This window comes from Epinephelus lanceolatus, chromosome 2 (assembly GCF_041903045.1).
Source record: "Epinephelus lanceolatus isolate andai-2023 chromosome 2, ASM4190304v1, whole genome shotgun sequence".
Taxonomy (NCBI): domain Eukaryota; kingdom Metazoa; phylum Chordata; class Actinopteri; order Perciformes; family Serranidae; genus Epinephelus; species Epinephelus lanceolatus.
Window position 1 is genome coordinate 3,869,775 of NC_135735.1, and position 17,870 is coordinate 3,887,644.

Here is a 17,870-nt window from a genome sequence, read left to right on the forward strand (position 1 = left end):
GCTAACATGCTAACTATTATTTTTATGTCACTAGTCACTTGAAACAAATTTAGGATGATAGGAGACAGGTTGAAATAAACCGAAATTTCCCTTTAAGTACATGGCTTTATGTTAGGTATGCAACATATTCTCGTAGAATGTTTTATATATCCTATGGAAAATGTATGCAAAACCCTTTTTTTCCCACAGGAGCTTCACCTTGATGACGGCCATTTCCAAGCATATTTTAGGATGACTCAGGGGCAGTTTGACAACCTGCTGTCTATCGTTGGGTCATATAGCTCTGCATCCAGCAACCGCTACCACCAGTTTCTCCTCCATTGTTTACCAACTGTAAACATCTTGTCGTGACCACCACAGAAGGCCCGCCTCTTAAATCATAAGATTGGACAATGGGAAAAGAGATGACATGGGGCGTTTTTCCACTTTGAGTTAAGTCTTTTTTTTACTTGAGGAGTTCAGAGTGCTCTGGCAAAAATGCCAGCTGCCAAGAGCGCAGAAACGCAAGGCGCGATGCAACGCGAAAACAGTAAGCACAAAGCTTAATCCTCATTAAAAACAGTTACAAAAAGCCGCCTCCAGCTGCTAAACCTGGAGCGAGGGAACTAGTCTGAGGGATGCATCTTCAGACTTTGAAATAATACACTGGGTTTTTGCAGGATGAATTGGAGAGTACTTGGGGCCTAATAATCAGGCATCTTAACTGTTCTATATATTAGCAGGAGTCCCCACTCTGTGACATTTAACTAGCAACTGCAGGCCCCGAACTCATCATTGTATCTTGTATACTCAGGTTGGCTGTCTCTCTTTAAATTTTGTAGACTTTTTCATTGGCATTCTCTTGTTTACAGAGCTATTCTTGGCCTACTTCCAGCATACTGATGTGTGTAAATTAAGCCAAAAACTGAAAATGGCTCTGCTCTCCTTTCACTGAACATGTTTTTATTATCCGTACCGAGGGTATGAACAGAGTTTGGCAGGTGAGCATTTATGTCTGCAGCTCCTTATATGTGGAATCTTCTGTAGAAGGACTTAAAGTTGCTCTCATTGGTTCCTCTCGGCCGATTTTTGTACACAGTCTCCTATATGCCAATGTCACAGTGTATTTTAGCTGGTCTTTGTAATCATGTATAGTTGTCATTTGTTTATGGTTCACCTCTAGCATATGTTAACATACTTTTCAGCACTTCTTTGTAGTAATCTTATACTGCTTATTTTACAGCTGTATATTATTATTCTGTATGTTTGTTCTGTGTTGTCTGTCTGTCACTTATGTTTCTGCCTGTCTTAGCCAGGACACTCCTGAAAAGGAGATTTTTAATCTCGTGGTTTTTCTGGTTAAATAAATAATTAGATTAAGTTTTATTATTCTTAGACATTTTCCTTTTTGTTCATGTTGTAGGCTGAACATTGTTGTATTTATCTCTGTCAGGTCTGGCTTTTTTTTATTGTTTTGTTTTTTGTATGTGGGGCATGTATGTTTGTGTTTGTGTTACACAGCATTTTAATGGCTGCCTGTAACCATCTCACTGACCAGTGTTCTTAAATCTAAAAAGACTGATGCCATTGGTTTTATTGGTACCAGGAGCCATCCTCAGGAGATGATCAGTCACTTTGGAGAATGTTGAAAAATATATATTGTCTGAATAATACATTCCTCATGGCTCTGGCTCAGGCCATTAGCGTAATTAGAAAGTCAGCTTGCATTAAATTGATATGGATGTATTGCCTGGGGACTGAGGAGGGAAGCGCATATGTGTGTGTGCGTGTCATCAAGTGAATGGAAGTGAGGATGAAATTTGTAGTCAAATTCAGGAACCAGGCGAGTCATTAATCATGACAAAACAACAGTACTGCCTGTTGCACGGAGCTGGCTGGCAGAAGTTGTTTCATGTGATCTAAAGTCAGAGTCAAAGTCAGTGTCTACACACAATCTCAATGATTCATCAACACATGATCAGGTGTCCACTGTAATTACACACGAGGTCTATGAAACATTAATGACTGGGATGTCTGACTGCGCAGTGCAGCAGCAAATGGGGAGAAACAAACATAACACGAGTTTCATAATCTGAAAAAAAAAAAATTACATGCAGAGCAGCACTTTCTGCAGGCACTAATATCAGAAAATATTTTTTAATAGAATATCAGTATGGTTCAACAAAATGTGATTATAAACGTAGTTCATATTTAGTTTCTCTTCTGAAGGCCGTGGATTTAACTTTGTAAGTCTGTCAGGTGACTTAAATCACATGAACAGTTTGAAAATCAACAAAAAGTATTTGTACTTTTTAAGAAATGGAAAAAAAGTTTAGACAAAAACATTTTTATGGAGATTAAACCCTTTAACTGCTTTAAAGGTTCAGTGTGTAGATTTAGGGCCATCTGTTGGCAGAAATGGTTTAGAATTGTTATAACTGTTTCCATCAGTTTATAATCTCCTCAGTCATCGAAGTCTGGCGCTTAATTCACAGCCGGTCACTGTTACAGTTTAACAGCGCTAGGCGGCATCAGTGGGAAACGCAGCAGGGATAAGATCAAAAGTTAAAGGGATAGTGCACCCAAAAATGAAAGTTCAGCCATTATCTACTCACCCATATGTCGAGGGAGGCTCAGGTGAAGTTTTAGAGTCCTCACATCACTTGCGGAGATCCAAGGGGAGAGGAGGTAGCAACACAACTCCACCTAATGGAGGCTGACGGCGCCCCAGATTCAAACGTCCAAAAACACATAATTGAAATGGATCCAACAAACACTGACTTTCACCTAGAAGAGTGGTGTTTGCGTCCTGTAAGCCAAACCCTGGTCTTTTTTCCTAATCCCAACCACTTGTGTTAGGGGAAAAAAACTCAATTTGCGGTGTTGTAGTGGTGCTTGTATGCAAACTGTACATTTCCTGTGAAAACAGAAGTGTATTTTGAAAACAGACAATGCATGTAACAGGCTGAAGTTGACACGGCGTCCCAGAACGTCAACAACCAACACACCCAGGGTACCTTGCACCTCATATGTGGACGTGGAAAGTCCATGACCAAACATCAATATGTGGTCGAAGTGAGGATGTGTTGGTTTTTGTTGCCTTACCGTTCTCCCAATGCCGACACCGGGTGAAAGTAAACTAAGCAGACACTGTTGGATCTGGAGTAAGTTGTTTGAGTGCATTTTATCGAAAAATGTGTTAAAATGTTGAAAACTGTCGCTCTGTCTCTCCCAAAACCCAAAATTATGTCATCTAATGTCTTGATTCGTACTCACGCCAAAGGGTTTTAGTTCACCGTCATGGGAGAGTGTGTAAAGCTGCCGATATTTGAATGTAAGAAGCTGCAATAAGTGTATTTTTGGGTACTTTTACGGTACTTTTGTATGAAAAATGACTCAAACCGTTTAGTCGACTACTAAAATAGTCACCGATTAGTCGACTAATCGTTGCAGCCCTACATTATACCCATTTGCATTTCAAGAGTCTGACTCTGTGTGAACAATGTCCCGTTGTCACAAATACAACTAGTGCATGTGCTCTCTGCTTCTTCACTGTTTGTATCGTGTTGTTTGCACTATAACAACATGCATAAACAACTTGTAGGTTACACACACACGCAACACAATTTTTACACGACTTCTTTAATCCAACACGAGTGCAGTGATGGCTGAACAAAAGAGAATAAAAACTCAAGAGGAAGAACTCGGAGTCACAATGCAAAAGAAAGGAGGAGGAGGGAAATGCCTTCATCATCCAGACCCCTGACACAGAGGCAGAACTTACTGTCAGTCTGTTCAGAGAGACTGAGACAAGGAATGTCCAGGGATACAATAGTGAAATTAATATTTTGGTCAAATCAGATCTTCAGCATTGGTTCATCTTACACTTTCTAGCTGTATTGGTCATCTTTGGCAGATTGATTATTCACCTCATAAATCATGACTCACTACTTCACATGAAAGCAACTGAGAGCCACGTTTAATAATTAAAAAAGAATCTTATCATCATCGGTATTCACAATCTGGCCCTGTATTGTATTATATCATATAGAAACCAAGTTTTATGGAATCGCCCACCCTTAACACAGCTGCCAGAAACTGCAGTTCCTCTAATGGCCACTAGAGGCTAGCTCCAAGAAAGAGTCAATCCCCATAGCTCCCCATGTTACAATGTTTACAGCCTGGTACAAAAACAGTTTTGGTCTCTGTAGCTAATTCCAACATTCATGACACCTGTACAGGGAAGAATGTTCTATATAACTCCCCTGTTTACATTTTATTAAGGCTTAAAGTTATGCATAAATAAGGGCTTTGAGTGACAGGCTGTCTGCTGATAGTGTCCTCGGTTTCTCAGTCAGATCCACCCCTCGCTCCACCACACTTCCAGGCTCTCATCCAAATATGGTCACCTCCACCTCCCAAAAAAACAAGAAATGATAAACTCTGTGCTTCAAAATAGGAGTCCACAAACCAATGGGGGATGTCACGGTAGCCATGTCCATTATTTTCAGTCTGTGGTGTGAGCATGAGAACTTTAAGCTTTAACAATATGTATAAGCAACATTATTAAATGTTTCTTTGAATCAAAATGTCATAAACTTACTGAATAACAATCTGACAGACTGATTCTGTGAATTGTTCCAGGCAACCAGACACCAGGTAAATAACAGGAGAGAAATAAACCACCTAATTTTGATTTAAAAATATTACCTTTACATGGTTAGTCCAACTGCAGAGCTCCAAGAGCAGACGCGCTGTCAGGATGTTTTTTACAAGCAGAACTTTCCTGTGGATGCCACAAACACTGCAGCCTATGGAGGATGCTGAATCTAACAAGGTGTGCATGTGCGATGAGGCTTTAGCCTTTTAGTCTGGTTACTCCCTGGGATTCCATGCATCTTTTTACTCTTCCCCTGGTGGGTGCACTGGAAGATGTTTTGAAAATGCTGACATATTTTAACCGTGGTGAGTGCCTTTAAAAGCATCAGCAACACTGGAGGAAAAACCTCTTGTTCCCCAAAGATTTGGAGCAGACTTGTGTCAAAATGTTCTCCCTAAATATTACAAAGTGTGTGTGTGTGTGTGTGTGTGTGTGTGTGTGTGTGTGTGTGTGTGTGAGTGAGTCACACGCAGGACCCCCCCCCCCCACACACACAGAGGGCAGCAGGGCCTGTGTGCCGTGTGTTTGGGATCCAGTAAATAACCTCCTGCACTTTAAAAATTCAGCTCTTAAATGTTGAGGACAAAATCGTCATCTAAAAAAAGGAGGCACTCTGAGGGGAGTTTGGCTCAAACTGCACACTCACATCCACTCTGGGTAAACTCTATTTTCACTGGTTACTTGCTTGACTACTCTGCTTATTTTCTGCAGCCCCAAAAAGTGTTGGTACTTGTGGGTGTTCGAGGCAAGTTAGGGACTGAATGCAGCACTGAATTGTGCAGGTGTAGACCAGGGGTAGGCAACCTGCGGCTCTTTAGCCCCTCTAATGGCTATTTTTTAACACTCTGATTTTCATTTGTCATTGTTATAGGCGGAGAGTGATTATTGCATTCTGCATCTGTAAAAATGTGTAGCCTGTAAATCAAATTTAAGAAAATGTTTTAACGTTTCATCAACTAAAATGTGCGTCATATGTCTACGACCTGGTGCCTTTTACTCTGAAGTTTGCTGAACTTCAGTAGCAGTAGCCCGGAGTCTCTCTAGCAAGGCTATCCATGGATTCCAAATCCTCCTATTCCCTTTGTTCCTTGTCAGTTTGTCTGCGGTCATTCCCGTGTTCATGGTGTCATTTCTTCCTGGTCTCTCATGTTCTGTTCTGGATTTCTTCCCTGTGTTCATCATGCTTCCTCTGTTTGTTTCAGTTTAGTTTTGGTTTTCCTTTCTTTTGGACTTTGTGTTTTGTTGCCTGCCTGTTTCGAGGATTTTTTATCAGCATTAAATCTTATTTATAAGATCACACATATATGAAGCTACACACTCTGTATATGTACACATATATTAACCGTCTTGGGCAAAGATGTCACAAGCCTCCTTTATTTCCAGTTTTGTTGTAGACTCAGTATCATTTGATCTTTTTTGGCAAGCTCTTCAATGTGTTCAATGTGTTTATCTTTTGTGGCATCCTTTTTTGTGCAGCTCGTAGCAAGCGTGTTTTCTAGCAGCCATAATTTCTGAAAAGGCTTCAGTGCTGCGACTGTAAAGGGTCTTCTGATTCACTGCTTCATCATTGCATGCACACTGCAAATACAGAAGATCCGGTGTAAATATCAGCTGTAAAATATCACAAACATGTGGTTTAAATAAATAAATTTACAACAGAAACACCCTCACATGTTTCAGTACTTATGGAAAAAACTAGCATGTTTGCCTGACACAGATGACTTCAGGGTTGTTGTCACAAGCAACATAACAATGCGAAGCCTCCATATTCTGATGAAGAACAACAGAATGTTTTGGGGTTTTCTGTTTGTGCTCTTCCTTGTTTCATGTTATTCATCTTTAATGTGTTTCCTAATGTCACACCTGTCTCGTTAGTCCTTCCCTGTTCCCAGAGTGTTCCCCTCACACCTGCACTGTGTTAGTCTTGTTTGCTCCACCCTAGTGTTCCCCTGCACACCCTTGTTGTCAGCCAATCCCCAGTTCCTTCCTTGTGCCCATGTCCTCCTGCTCCACCTGTGTCTCGTTCTTGTGATTAGTTTGCTGTGTATATACCTGAGTGTGTCCCTTTGTTCCTTGTCACTTTGTCTGTGCTCATTTTTGTGTTCATGGTGTTGTTTCTTCTTTGCCTCTTGTGTTCAGTTTTGGATTTCTTCCCTGTGTTCATCATGCTTCCCCTGTTTGTTTCAGTTTAGTTGCAGAGTTGCAGAGCTGCAGCACAAAGCGTCCAGTGTGTGCTGGGGCGGCACTTGACACGCGGCGCATGATGCACAGTGCAGTGTTATAAGCACTCACTGTATGTCTGTCCTACAGTCAAACACTATGTTATATGATAAAGAATAAAAACGCACTCACTGTATCATGTCCGTTACAGCAGAAGCAGAAAACAGGGACTGGTTCAGGTTTGTTTTGTTTTTTTAATAAATATATCTTCACTCTACACTGACAAACTAAGCTTTCTGTCTCACCCTATCTGCCATGTGTACATCTGGGAGTTTGTAGTCCCATAAGCTGTTACGAGGCTGTGAGAAGACTGCAGAGCACCGGCTGGGCCCAGAGGTAAACTTGACCTATCAGGGCAGAGAAAGAGCTTCAAGTCTCTGGACTGTTTACTCTCCTCCGTGGACATTCAGCTCACGTAAGTCCCGACCAATAACAGGCCGTGAGGGTGGAGGCAGGGCAGAGCTGAGAGGAGGGTGGAGTGAGAAAGTGATGACAGTGATGGTTTGAAGAGAGTCGGAGACAGCTGGAGGACTATCAGGTGTAGATAGACATGGGGGATGCTCCAGCAGTGTGGATGTGTATCCTCTAAAGGCTGAGCTCTGTGTAGAGAGTTTAACAGCTATTTTCTCAAATGGCTGAGTAGTCGAGGGGTGTAAGTAATAAGTGTGTGTAGGCATGAAAGTAGTGCTGAACATCCTAGTGTGCAAACGTTGGTGTGTATAGGGACACTTATCATGCTGTTGTGTGTACATTATCGTAATTTGCAGGGCGTGAAGGATAAGAGTGGCAGGTCAAGGTGAGTTACCTGTGTGACTGCTGTTGTCAGGCTCCTCTCTTTGAGACCAACCACGTTCTGCAGCACAAATTATTTTGTGACAAAATACAAACTTTAGAGTCAAGGTCCTTTGTGGCCATGTAGCAGACACATACAAGCCTGTGATGACGTAGCAACATTAAGGAGCATTCAAGCAACGCTTCGATGGTGACTCAGCGATACTGTAGCTGTTCACGCTGTTGTATTGTCGCATGTAATGTGAACACAGCATTACAGCCAAGATGGCAATGAAGATGACTAAATCGGGGGCTAAATCGAACCGCCATCGTGCCTAGCTTTAGTGGATCATAACATAGCAGCCGGCTCTCATTCCCCACTCATCAAATGGCATTGCTATGTCGGTGATGTCAGCGTAAGACACCAACTCAAAGAGGCACCTGTCATACGCTGTCAGTTTGTAACACCTACAGATGGTGTCAGGTTGTGACGCCGCCAGCAACATCGTAATAAAGAGAGCTAAAAAGTCCCTAAAGGTGGGCGGGAGGGGAGATAGATGGTCCAACGAACCCCGGACTTTCACCCAGGAGCCCACTGGATGCTTCCCGTGTAAATGTTGAGCCAAAAACCATGATGTTTTTTTCTGAACCTAACCACATGCTTTTATTGCAAAGGGAAATCAACATAAATACAAGGTGCTTTACTGATGTAAGTCTATGTTGAAAAAGACTGTATCCATCTTATGAGCAGAAACCAAGATTTCCAGTGAAAACTGAAGTGTATTTTGAAAATATACGATTCATGTAACAAACATCAATTAACATGCCATCCTGGAACGTCAACAGCAGACACAGGAGGCCACCTAGGACATCATACTTAGACGTGAAAATCCACTGACAAAGACACAACGAAAGCCAAAATGTGTCCTGCTACAGACAGTAAGGTTTGGTGTTTTAAGTGGGGCTGTTTTCCAGAAAATATACGGCCCCTATCAGCCGGCTAAGAGGAATGAGGAGTCAGAAGTCAATGATGATATAAAACAGTCAAACAGGTTTTTCAACAACTGTGAATCACGCAAGAGAGGTCCTTGAGTATACAGTCATAAATGTGCACACAAATACATTAGGCTGATTGGTCCAGTAGTTTGCAAGATTAGCTGCAGATAGACAGATACACACCTCATACACACACAACCAAATGCATGATCCCCTTCAGGCTTACACCCAGTGGAGATGGTTATGATCATAAAACACTTTTTCACAAAAATGTAATCAGTGTTGGGCAGTAACGTGTTTCAGTAACATTACTTTTTTTCCAGTAACAAGTAGTGTAACTAATTACTATTAAAATTTCAGTAATTATATTACAGTTACCCCAAAACTAAAATACTTGTTACAACGTTACTTTTGTTATCACATCACTACTGACTTATATTACATCACATCAGCAGACTAATTTCCGTAATCATCGCGCCACGCACACACGACACAAAGCAGCGAGCTAGTTTGAAAGATGAAAACACTTACCTTGGCTACTGTAAATATTCCCATTACTTTGATTTTGTCGGGAGGAAATACGACAGTAACACTGTTGCTGCAGGGAGGAGAACTGAAACTCTTTCCACTGTGAAAAATACATCCTCAAACCTCAGGTCCAAACACCTTAGCTACTACAACCGACAGCACAGTACCATGGAACTCCAGGAAATACACACCACCAAAGGTGAGCGCTCCTGGGCCACAGACGTTGGCTGTTAGCTCTACACTGGATATACAACCAAGACTGGATTGTACTGGTGGACAGCTGCAGCTACAGAGAAGTAAAGAAGCTTGTGGTTGGATATGTTGTGGATGAAATGTTGCTCCACGAGTGATTCTCCGTCTTTCAGGCACATCTTTGGGAAAATACCGGTTACAGGTAACTGAAGATCTCCAGGTAAAAGTATCTGTCTAGCCTTAGCGACACATACTGGTGATTACCCTGACATTCACACATAGACACACGTCTGAATTTTGGGGGGATACACAATTAGTAATTTAATCTGGTGTAACAGAAATGTAATATAACGAGTAGTGTAATGAATTACTGTTGGCAGAGAGTAATAAGTAAAGTAATATTATCACTAAAAGCGTAACGAAAAGAAGGAGAGAGTCATGAGTAATAAATTACATTTGTAGAGTAACTAGCCCAACACTGAATGTAATTCAGCAACATTTACTTTCTTACTGACCCACTTTTTACTTTTAGCTAACTACAGTTTTATAACCAGCTCTGTGTGCACTGCAGTCTGTGTAGGTTGCTACAGAGGTTTACAGTGTGTCTCTAACAAACATCAACACAACCTCAGATGCTTCGATCTGTGATACTGTTTCTTAAAATACGTCTAAAATCAGTTTTATCCTCCTTTTGACTTATGGAAAAATGTCCTAATAGCTGCATTATTTTTCTCACATAAAATGTGAGGAGAATATTAAATGGGGTTGCTGTGCCCTGATCTAGATATAAAGCAACATCAGGAGTCTAATCACTGCTGGAGACTGTTTGGCTGCAAGTTGCTCCATGTGGAGTCTTTCTTGTGCACCAGGGAGAATGTTGCCCTTGTGTGGTGGTGGCAGAAATGCACAGTACCATAATGTAACTCCAAAATATGGAAGTTGTTAGTGGACTTTAATGGTTGTAACCCACAACAGAGACTCCACAATTGTGTTCCTTGTTCCACAAACGAGTGATTTGAAAATACATAGAACATACTGTGTAAACACGTGTTGTAGTTTTACGTTTTAAGTTTCACCATAATAAATATGTGTAAAGTCAAACTGGCACATTTGTGGATCACTTCAGTTTGTGGACCATGTGACAAATGTGACTTTCCTCCTGTTTGCTTGCAGATTTTTGTCCAGTTAGTACTATATAGACCATCTTAGAGCCGACGTCACAATGAAGTCATCTTTTTAGCTGGAGCCAAAGCATGACTCACCACCACAGGGCTGTAGGCTACATATGTACATATGGGTCAGCCAGTCTGGTCCCGCTGGTCAGTGTTTACTGGTCAGTAGATGCACGGAATATGCATATGAAGGCAGTACAGGAGGAGGTGCGCATTAATAATCCTCCTGGACTGTACTGCTGAAGTTTTGAGCGCTAATTTATTGTGCATCACAAAACATATTTGCACATATGAATCATGTTTTGCCAAATGAGAATTAACATAAGCTGCTGTAACTCTATTAGCCAAACATGCTAATGAGAACATTACATTAGAAACAGTAAATGAATAAAAAACTAGATATAGTAAAAATGTGTGGGTCTGAATTTGTACCATACCTGTAAAATCTTGGCCCATGGTAGGACCTAACTGCTGACCCCCTGCTGCACATCAAAGCCAACATATTGAATCCAACTCGTCACACATGTTGCATAATATCTGTTATTTTAAAATACATCAAGACTGTGTCATAAGCTCTTTTCAATGCAAATAAGAGAAACCAGGGGACGGCGTGGTTGGCCTCTTTATAGGAAGGAAAATAGAAGTGTCATTTTTTCTGCGTCCCCATAGCCCTGCAGTAAGATACAAATTCCTTTCCCCCAGAAAAATCTGCAGGCGTATACAGCAAACCATTAAAAACCTATAATCCATAAATCACAACGGCAATAAAAATTTCCTACCCCTTTGCAGTCATTTTCCTGACCACTCTACTTCCTTCCCTTGGGCACTCTGCACATAGTTTGCAATCCCTGCTGTGGTCCCCCCTCCGACTGCTAACTCAATTCCACATCCCGAGGCTTTCTACATCTCAGAGGACAGGAAGTGCCTTTGAAGGTGCCCTTGGCTCTCTGGGGAGAAATGTATTATGAGGCAAATCTATAAAGACCGAGAGGATGGAAGAGGGAGAGTCTGCCTGTGGTTCATTTCAGCGAGAGGTGATGGCTATTAGCGAGACATGAGATCATTTATTCATACTGAACAATCTCTCAAATCTGGGCCTGTGCTTTGCAAGTAATGCTACCAAGATGACTGAAACTACAAAGCAGGGGGATTCACTGTTTTTTACTTGATGTAACTTCATCGTGAACTTAAGCATAGCAACCTAGACCCTCACACAGGCACAGAAAGAAAACAAAAGTATCTCAAGCACATGGAAAATTTAAAACATTAAAACATGAGAGCAAAACTTAGAAACTGTTGATATAGATTGTTTAACTACCAATCACATATCTATAGAAAATGCTAGGATTTTTTTCTGATAACTTTAACATCCCTTTTAAGAATTACTGAAAGAGTCTCACCACTGTGCCAGTGGTGCAGTGGTTAGCGATGTCACCTTGTAGCAAGACATTTCCTGGTTCAAATCCAGGGTGGAGGATTCGAATCCTGATTTGGGGGAGCCCTTCTGTGTGGAGTTTGCATGTTTTCCCCGTGTCAGCGTGGGTTTCCTCCAGGTGCTCTGACATGTTCTCCCCGTGTCAGCGTGGGTTTCCTCCAGGTGCTCTGACATGTTCTCCCCGTGTCAGCGTGGGTTTCCTCCGGTTGCTTCGGCATGTTCTCCCCATGTCAGCGTGGGTTTCCTCCGGTTGCTTCGGCACGTTCTCCCCATGTCAGCGTGAGTTTCCTCCGGTTGCTTCGACATGTTCTCCCCGTGTCAGCGTGGGTTTCCTCCAGGTGCTCCCACATGTTCTCCCTGTGTCAGCGTGGGTTCCCTCCGGTTGCTCTGACATGTTCTCCCGTGTCAGCGTGGGTTTCCTCCAGGTGCTCCCACATGTTCTCCCTGTGTCAGCGTGGGTTCCCTCCGGTTGCTCTGACATGTTCTCCCGTGTCAGCGTGGGTTTCCTCCAGGTGCTCCCACATGTTCTCCCGTGTCAGCGTGGGTTTCCTCCGGTTGCTTCGACATGTTCTCCCTGTGTCAGCGTGAGTTTCCTCTAGGTGCTCCGACATGTTCTCCCCGTGTCAGCGTGGGTTTCCTCTGGTTGCTTCGACATGTTCTCCCTGTGTCAGTGTGGGTTTCCTCCAGGTGCTCTGACATGTTCTCCCTGTGTCAGCGTGGGTTTCCTCCAGGTGCTCTGACATGTTCTCCCTGTGTCAGCGTGGCTTTCCTCCAGGTGCTCTGACATGTTCTCCCCGTGTCAGCGTGGCTTTCCTCCAGGTGAGTGAGTGAAACCATTTTGCCATTACAAGGTAAAAATGTTCATAGCTTTGTATTTATTATGCCTCAAGGTTGATTCTTTTCTTCAACAACATCTCTGAAAAAATATTAATATTTCACAAGAACCAGAACCTTTATTAATCATTCTGGGTGTACCTGAAGCATTAAGATAACAATTCCTCTCTTACTGCCTCATTGCAGCAAAAAGCAAAAGAAAAAAAAATTCTTATGTCCAGTAAAGGGACGACAAATCCTGTTTTCAAATGTGGCAATGTGATCTAATCAGTAAGTTTCATTTTGAAAGAATAAGATACATCTTAAAGGGCAGACTCTCACAGTATAACAGGCGACCCCCCATATCACGCCTTAAAACGTAGGTGTTCCTGAGTTGTAGCGTGAACTTATCCACTGTTTCATTTTTATTATTAAGGTAATGAGTGAGAGAAGGGGAGGGGAGAGAGGACCAATGGAGGTTCAGGAAGATAAGGAAGACTAATGGAGGAGATAAAGGAGAGGAATCATCCTTTCTAGACCCCTTTATCTGAGTTATGCTCCTAAACTTTGATTCACTTTATGTCCTCTTTTATTTGCACATTTATTTTGTTTTTGTAAGTTCCTTTTAATTTAATTATTCTTTCCTTTATTTACAAAAACAAAAACAACACTTTTCTCTTTTAATTGCTTGTTTTTCATGATGTCTTAATCGCAGAATAAAATCCTGTCCTTTGCATCATCTGTCCTACATCCATGAACTTATTATTTAAAACTCTTTTTTGTCGATTGAAATGAGCATTGATGTATCAATATGATGGATGGAAATCCATGCTGTTTTCATGCACTGTTTGTATGTTTATCTACGAGAAGATACGTTGTCCCATTTCTTTTTTCCTTAACCTAACCTATGTAACTTTACTTGCCTAAACCTGATCTATGTAACTTAAAGTAAGTGCTTAAGTTTACGTTTAAGTACATAACTTAATGAGGTCATTCGTTGGGCGCTAATTTCGTAGATATTGTATGAACTGTGGGCCTGTTCTCACTCTGAAGTCGGCAAAAGTCAGCGCATGGGCAGGGACTTGCAGCGTCACGAAAAAAGCCGTCCTTTAATGTCAGCATGATACACAAGCAGTCAAGAGCAAAAGTTGAGGCGGGGAAAGTCCCAGTAGGGTGGGTGGGAGCTGTGGTGGATGGGTCCACTTTCACCTGGTAGAGCGGTTCATGTCCCATAATATTGTAAAGCCAAATCTTGTTCTTATTTTCTAAACCCAACCATGTGTGTTTGTTGTTGAAGGAAAAAAAAATCGCAGTTTTCTACTAACGTAGTGCTTTTATTTTGAAAGAGACTGTATGTAAATGTTAAATTTCCTGTGACAACAGAAGTGTATTTTGAAAACAGACAATGCATGTAACAGGCAGAATTTGAGCCGGCGTCCCAGAATGTCAGAAACCAACACACTCAGTGTACCTTGCACATCATATCTGGACGTGGAAAGTCCATGATTAAACATCAGTATGTGATGAGATCGGAGTGAGAGTGTGTTGGAACCATTATAGTATGAGGATACGTTGGTTAATTCCTCACTGGCTCAATAAAAACAAAGAAATAATAAAGGTGAGAGCAGGGGTGCTGCTTCCCTGGCTTTCTCTTGATTTGAAATGACAAAAGTGAACATTCGTAAGAAGTTTAAAAACAAATATGAAATAGCACCAAAGAAACTAATTTTGTCAGTTTTTATCTGCCAACTGTAATTCCCGATCTCTCTATTCAAATCATAAGTTGCATAACTCAAACTAAAGATATCTGCACTGTAAATGCTCCCGGATGCAGCCATGATCACAGGCCAAATGTAATTGGTATTATTTTTAGCTGAACAGAAGTCTTCAGGGAGCACATATACATCTGTGTGTGTTCCGGAGTGCATACATGTGAAGTTATATGTGAACTTGTGGATGGACATCGACCTCTTTGGGGATTTGAACAGACGACAGTTGTGGCAAAGCAGTGGCGGTGTAATCCCTGCGCTCTCAGAGGAGTCCAGCTGTGCCAGAATAATACTTGAGAAGGCAGTTGGACAACTGAAGACGGAGGGTCAGAGGTGAAGCTGTCAGCTTTTTAATGTGTTATGAATTGTGTGGAGCAGCTAGTGGGGCTACAAGGACTTAGCCCGTCTTCTAAAAGCCCCGCGGGATTACCTCTTTACAGGATTAGATTTCACTGGCTCCACAGCCAGATGGGGGAGGACAGGAAGTTCACAGCAGCTCCCTGCAGAGAGCTCTGGGGAGGGTTCCTATACAACAGATGTGTTGTTACATCCTTCATGCTCAACACACAAGGAGTCAAATACATATTGCAAGCACAAAATGTAAATAAAAATTTAAATGCAACACAAAAGCAAAATAAAACAAATCTTAAGATGGTACATCATTTCCATTCACGATAAACATGCTAGAATATGCATTGTAAACTCTGACTTATCCATCTGACTGTTAAGAAGCAGAAAATTAACTTCATTAAAGCCTGAATTATTTCTTCCTCCGCAACATGTTAGTCTGGAGGTTTAAACTTGTGTCCTCTCAGAGTTGGAGATTCAAACTAAACACCACAACACCACAGTCACTGAAGAACTTTATTTAGTCTTTGCACAAAGCCAGAATTAAGATGAGCAATGGTCCTTTCATGATTTACTACCAATACAAGGTTTCTAGCCAACCAGGATCTTCTTCCTGTCCTCAAGACTAAAGGTTTGCTCCTCCTTCTACAGACAGGTAACTGGACCAGTAAAACCAATGTGGCATGACAGAAAATTAGTACAACACCTGATCAAATTTAAAAGCAGACCATTAGAACTACGTCTTAAATCAATGATAGAATACAGGATTGGAAATGTTCTGTCCAACAGCAGGAGAAAAAACAGTTATAGAAAACTAAAGAAATACCCAGGATCAAAATACAGAACAGGTGATGAACACAAAGACAATTTAGTCTGACCATTACTTTGACTCCCAGTGGTCCTAAATGCAGGACACATAAATGTACCCAGAATCCTTTTGTCTCCCATCATAATAACTGCAGCTATAAGACTAAGCAACAGGTCAGCGTAATTCTACTGCCGCAACATGCTGAGTCCCCGTACAGCAACACACAGGGCCAACAGCAGCACTCCCGGTTCATCTCCTGCCACTATCGTCTGCTCAGACGGCTCTCTCAGGGACTCATCGGAGGAGCAGAGGAACACGGCGAGCCAGTGGAGCTGCCCTCCATCCTGCAGAGCAGCAGGCAGAGACTCAGAGAGATGAGCCTGACCGTTCTCCATCAGGCTGCTCACCTGCAGGACAACACAAGTCAACAAGTCAAAGGACCACAGTGGTGCTTCCTGGGAATGCGTAACAGGCAATGGCGGATTGGTCATTGGGACGTTCAGGACGAATCCCGATGGGCCGGTCACCAAGTGGGCTGGTGTGCGCCGGCCTGGTGAGACTAGTGAATGTCACGCTAGTTGCTAGCAGTCATTGCTGCAATACGCGTCCCTCCCATGTTGTTTGTTTGCTGTGAGATGTTCAGAGGGAACATAGGTGTCAATCTTGTGTTTTGATGCTTGAAGGAGGAGATAAGAGCGGCCTCTTCCAATATGAAAGAGGCCCTCATTCTTCTTGAAATCTGATTGGCTGCAGTCATCAGCCATTACTCATGGCAGACCAGGCTAGTTTGACCGTTAGACAGAAAACACGGAAAACAAGAACGGGTGGCGCGGAAAAAACGTGAATAAAGAAACTTAAATCTTTACAAGAAGAGGCAGCAAAGTGCTCCAAAATAACCGACCTGTTTGGCCGCGGCGTTGGTCGACGGGCTGAGGCTGCTGGTGTTGCTAATGACGGAGATGGAGCTGGAGCCAACAGTGCCATTATAGCAGGTGCATTAACGTTAGCTAACGTTCGTGAGTGTGTAATGTGCAAGGCTGGCTTTGGCAAATTGTGTATTTCTTCTAGGTGTCCATTTCAAGAGAGAAACTAGCCTACTAGGTATTGCATTAAATCATTATAATTTAAACCTGTATTAAAAGAAAATATGTGCTTGCTTTTTTTCCTGTGGATGCATCATGCAATTAACGTGAGGTGGTGCTCCCAGTCCCGAGGACAATGAAGCTGAGGGACAGACTAACCCCAGTCGTGATGAGGAGGAGGATGAGACCAGAAATATGACAGGTGCAACGTGAAGGCAAAGCCTACTATGCATTACATTTTAGCCAGAGGAAAGCCTGTTTAGTAGTACTAAGTGGGATTCTTTTGTTGTAGTAATAAGTTGACTTCAAGTTGACTATAGGGCCTATTGCTCAATTTATACCTCCTTAGTTCATGGCTGTGAGCCATGGAGATATAAACTGGGCTCATGTAATACAAGAGCAGGGCAGGACAGGGCAGACAATTATACTGTGCATAAAATTAGATGCATTAGGATAGAGTCATAGGCTCTTATTTTAAGTTAAATAAGCACATGGCCATTTGTGGCCAATTCATTACTGCTGATTTTCTTATGCAGTTGATTCTGAGGACAGCGTTTGTGTAGTTCAAGCATATAGAGGATTATAGGTAGAACGTGTGGGCCAATGCGTGGACCAGTGTGTGGACCAGTGTGTGGGCCGGTGTGCCTGAATGTCCCGGGCTGAATTTGTGTCCCAGTCCGCCCCTGGTAACAGGTTACCACCTGAAATCAGCTGTTTATTGTTTGCATTCATTCACACCGCTCAAACCTGCGCAGCACTGGATTTGAAATGAACCGTAATAAACTGGAGCTGCTGTGAAATCAACATCTGAGCTCATTTTGGTGAAAGTAACACAAAAGTAGTGTGATAAGTAACATATTACTCGCCACAGAGAGTAATATTGTAAAGTAACTTGTTATTTTCAAACTAAGTATGTAATATATTTCATTTTGGGAGTAACCTGTCCAACACTGTATGGTCCTGAGTGGAATAGGTACTGGCTGAGAAAACAAATCTCCCTCTGGGAAAAATAAGGCAAAACATTTTGTTTATTTTGGTGAAATGTGATATACTGTACATGATTTGCAGTAAATACTGTAGAATGAAATATGTAAAGA

The 17,870-nt window shown here is 42.1% G+C and overlaps 1 protein-coding gene across 4 annotated transcripts in view; it reads right to left on the reverse strand.

Moving 5' to 3' along the window:
• Window positions 1–15,385: 15,385 nt before the first annotated feature.
• The window catches only part of LOC117260681 (uncharacterized), a 60,544-nt gene continuing 58,059 nt past the window's right edge, over window positions 15,386–17,870 (reverse strand). For all 4 annotated transcript variants that reach the window (XM_078173467.1, XM_078173470.1, XM_033632727.2 and 1 more), the window contains one exon: window positions 15,386–16,098. In XM_078173467.1, the coding sequence (XP_078029593.1) occupies window positions 15,877–16,098 (222 nt within the window). In that variant the 3' untranslated portion in view covers window positions 15,386–15,876. The remainder of the gene's footprint in view (window positions 16,099–17,870) is intronic.